This window comes from Octopus bimaculoides, chromosome 2 (assembly GCF_001194135.2).
Source record: "Octopus bimaculoides isolate UCB-OBI-ISO-001 chromosome 2, ASM119413v2, whole genome shotgun sequence".
Lineage (NCBI taxonomy): Eukaryota > Metazoa > Mollusca > Cephalopoda > Octopoda > Octopodidae > Octopus > Octopus bimaculoides.
The window spans coordinates 188,407,708-188,411,825 of record NC_068982.1 but is presented as its reverse complement, the minus strand read 5'-3'; the positions used below and the strand labels follow the sequence as shown (position 1 = coordinate 188,411,825).

The window sequence follows — 4,118 nt, the reverse complement described above, 5'->3', positions numbered from 1 at the left end:
GCAATATTTCTTTTATATCACTTTAGCCATTTGGTATCCAGATTTTTCTGTCAAATATAATGCTTATTTATTCAGATTGTTTTGAATTAATTTGAATTTATACATTATCACAGTGCTTTGAGATTTTGATGATGTGGTTCTTTATTTTTAGAATGACATTGTCAGGTAAGTGTGAGAGGCTGGATCTGGCCAGTTTGGGCATAAAATAGGCAGAATATTTGGGCCTGATGTGGTTGGTGTAAATGCTAATGAGTTAAAAATGGGAAATTTGTATCATACAGTCAGGGGCAGTCTTGGAGAGGTTGGTATCAAAAGGGTTAAACTGGATACAAAAATCTTAAAACAACCCCCCCCTTGTTTTTTTGTAATCATCCAATTTCCATAAAACCAAGATGATGGGACATAAATAAAGAATTCAATTTTCTAATTCTTTTAATTGCAGGCCATTAATTATGTTTCTAACTGTTTGGCAGAAGGAGATTTCGATGAGCTTCAACACATTGTGGAACCTGAAGTAAGTAGTGCTTGTGTTTTTTCCCCTTTTTTTTCTTCTTCATCATTATCATCGTTCAACGTCCGTTTTCCATGCTGGCATGGTTTGGACGGTTCGACTGGGGTCTGGTGAGCCAGAAGGCTGCATCAGGCCCCAATCTGATCTGGCAGTGTTTCTACAGCTGGATGCCCTTCCTAACACCAACCACTCTGAGAGTGTAGTGGGTGCTTTTTACGTGCCATTGGCTCAGGAGCCAGAGGAACTGGCATCGACTACAGTTTGATGGTGCTTTTTACGTGCCATCGGCACAGAAACCAGTCAAAGCGGCACTGGCATCGGCTATGTTGAGATGGTGCTTTTTATGTGCTACCGGCACAGCGGTCTCAATTACAATTTCCATTTGATTTGATTTTGATATTGCTGTTGATGTTGATGTTCTTGTCTCAATAGGTCTCCTCACCTTTTTTAATTTTAAATTCAACGATTTTATGAATGCAGACATGACTGTGTAGGTAAGAAATTTGCAACAAGCTCTTCAGGTGTCTTGGACCCCTTCTTCAAGGGAATTCATATGCAAGGTAGTTGGCCTGGCTCCCCTCCCAAGTTGGCACAAAAGAGCTGGAGGACAATTGCGGATGTGGCTGGCCGACGTGCAAGCACAATCAGGCCCCTGTGTCTATAGTTTTTGGCAGTGGACCCAGGAATGGGTATCCATTACAGCCTCAACTGTGGCTGACCGTTGGATGTAGTCAGCATTCCTAAGGGACAAAGTGAACTTATTAGTTGGAGATTGCTCAGCCCACCCTCGGGCAGTGCTACTGTACGTACAAGTAGTACTTTGGGTGAGTTATTTCCCTTATAGCCCTGGACTGATTACAGACTTGTGAGCAGATTTCAAAGATAGAAAAGTTTGGTAGTGCCAGACGTATGATCAGAGTTTGTGCAAAATGCTGGCATGCGTAAAACGCCGCCCTGCCGCCATTACCGTCTTGAGAAAAAATCCCGGGTTGAAAAGGTTAAGCAGTTTGGGTCAAGAGGGAAAGACTGGCGATATCAAAACAGAATTGGAAGCGCATTGTGACCAGTGGTATATAAATATCTGGTTGCCTGCTCAATACAGTTATAAGGAATCATGGGAGTTATTTCCCTTAATCAAAATAACATTATTAGAGTTATTTACCTTGGATTGATAATTAACTTGGCCGTCTTTATTTGCGTAGACGGGAAATTTGTTTAGAAGGCCGTCAGGGTGGTTTGTACCCGCAATTCAAAAGGTATAGCCTTGTCACGCACAATACCCCCTGATTCTACTTCAGAGCTACATTAATGGTGACTTGCCTGTGGAGTACTCAGCTACTCACATGCTACTAATCCAGTGAGTAGATAGTCCAGTTGATCAAACATCCAGTTACTCATCGTCGAAACTGACGCAGTACCATTTACTATTACAGTTATATTTATTTTATTTTGTTTTGTTTTAGTGCTAAACGTTTTTTTTTTGTCTTTTTGAACGATTTAAATGGCTTCTCTGTGTTGTAATTATTTCAGTTTCAACAAACTGCATGGCTGTGTGGTAAGAAGCTTTCTTCCAAACCACATGGTTCTAGGTTCAGTCCCATTGCATGGCACCTTGGGCGAGTGTCTTCTTCTACAGCCTTGTGAGTGGATTTGGTAGACAACATGCATTGTGTGTGTGTGTCTGTTCCCAATAACTGCTTGACAACCATTGTTGGTGTGTTTACATTCCTGTAACTGCAGTTCAGCTAAAGAGATCAGTAGATTATGTAGCTGGCTAAAAAAAACAAAAAGCATCGGGATCGAATCATTTGACTAAAGATTCTTCAGGGCTTTGCTCCAGCATGGTCGCAGTCTAATGCCTGAAACAAGTAAAAGAGAAAAAAAAATCACACCATGCTATAATCCTCTCCAGTTCATTGACTACAGAAGTCTGCATCTTATATTTCCATTTATTAAATTTTCCAGTTCTATATTTAAGAGATGAGGAATTATTTACGTTATTTACATTATTTACATTTGACGGATATTTGTCCTCGTCTTGTTTGTTGTTAACACAACGTTTCGGCTGATATACCCTCCAGCCTTCATCAGGTGTCTTGGGGAAATTTCAAACCTGGGTTCTCATTCCTAGTGTATTTTTCGATATCATTATTATTATTCAGGTCACTGCCTGGAATTGAACTCTGAATCTTGGGGTTAGGAGCCCGTGCTCTTAACCATGGGCATATGGCGTAGTTAAGAGCACGGGCTACTAACCCCAAGATTTCAAGTTTGATTGCAGGCAGTGACCTGAATATTAATAATACCTCAGGAATGAAAACCCAGGTTTGAAATTTTCCTAAGACCCCTGATGAAGGCTGGAGAGTATATCAACCGAAATGTTGTTTTATCAACAAACAAGATGAGGACAAATATCCGTCAAATGTAAATAATGTACAATTTTTCCAGTGTATTTTCTACCGAGACAGTCTAACCAAACAATCTCCCAATCCTTCCCCAGGGTTTTCTCCATCTTCATCTATTTGAGTTGTCATCCAACGTTTGCTAATTCATGGATGAGCCATTTTAATCTGGTCATAAGCTATACTATAATCTTGGTTTTATTTTGAAACTGAGAGTGTTATCTTGCAAGACAAAATAGTCAAAAGGGTAATGCATTTCTGTACATGGGAGTCATTATTACCTCCACCTTCGCTAAGGCAGGGGTATTGTGTTCTTTTGTGTTTGTTTGTCTATGGACAAGATATCTCTGTCTGTCTAGCTAGGTGTCTGTCTGACTGTCTAGCTAGGTGTCTGTCTGTCTGTCTAGCTAGCTGTCTGTCTGTCTGACTGTCTAGCTAGGTGTCTGTCTGTCTGTCTCATCATCATCATCATCGTCGTTTAACGACTGTCTTCCATGCTGGCAAAACAGGGGACAACTGATGAAGGGAATGTTCTTTATGTTGCCTGTCTCGTTTCCCTGTTTGTTTCTTTTTTTCGTTGTTCGGAAAAAGTTCGTTTTCTATGTTTTTGTTTATTACGTTCTCGTTTCTCATTTTGTTCACATTTTTTTGATGTCCTGTCCCTTATACGCATGTATATGTACATATATATGTAAGTAGATACATATATGTATGTATATATGCATATATTTATATTATCATTATTATATATATATATATATATATATACACGCATACGTACTTAGCCTCTCCCTCCAGAGCTGATCAAATAAAGTACTAGTTAAGTACTGATGTGTTATGCTATCACCTTACCCACTTCTCTCAAAATTTCTGACCATCTACCAAAATCCAAAATAAGTTTATGTACATATTCATATACATACATCACCATCTTTCTCACATAGATTGGTATTGGCCTTTATTGTATATGTACACACACCCACACACACGCTAACATAATTTTTTACGGGTTTCTTTTTTTTTCTATTGCATGCACACACACACACACACATGTATGCACATACACGCATTCAAGATGGAGGTGAATACCAACGTTCTCATGTGACAGGCTTGACAATTGTTGAGATTTTCATGCATGAAACCATTGGTAGCCTTCTGAAACAACAAATACATTATACATATATATATATATATATATATATATA

The 4,118-nt window shown here is 39.1% G+C and overlaps 1 protein-coding gene across 1 annotated transcript in view; it reads left to right on the top strand.

Annotated features, from left to right (window-relative positions):
- Window positions 1-4,118, top strand: part of LOC106873696 (uncharacterized) — a 28,897-nt gene that overhangs the window by 9,541 nt on the left and 15,238 nt on the right. The window contains exon 2 of the mRNA XM_014921169.2: window positions 443-514. Within this exon, the coding sequence (XP_014776655.1) occupies window positions 443-514 (72 nt within the window). The remainder of the gene's footprint in view (window positions 1-442; window positions 515-4,118) is intronic.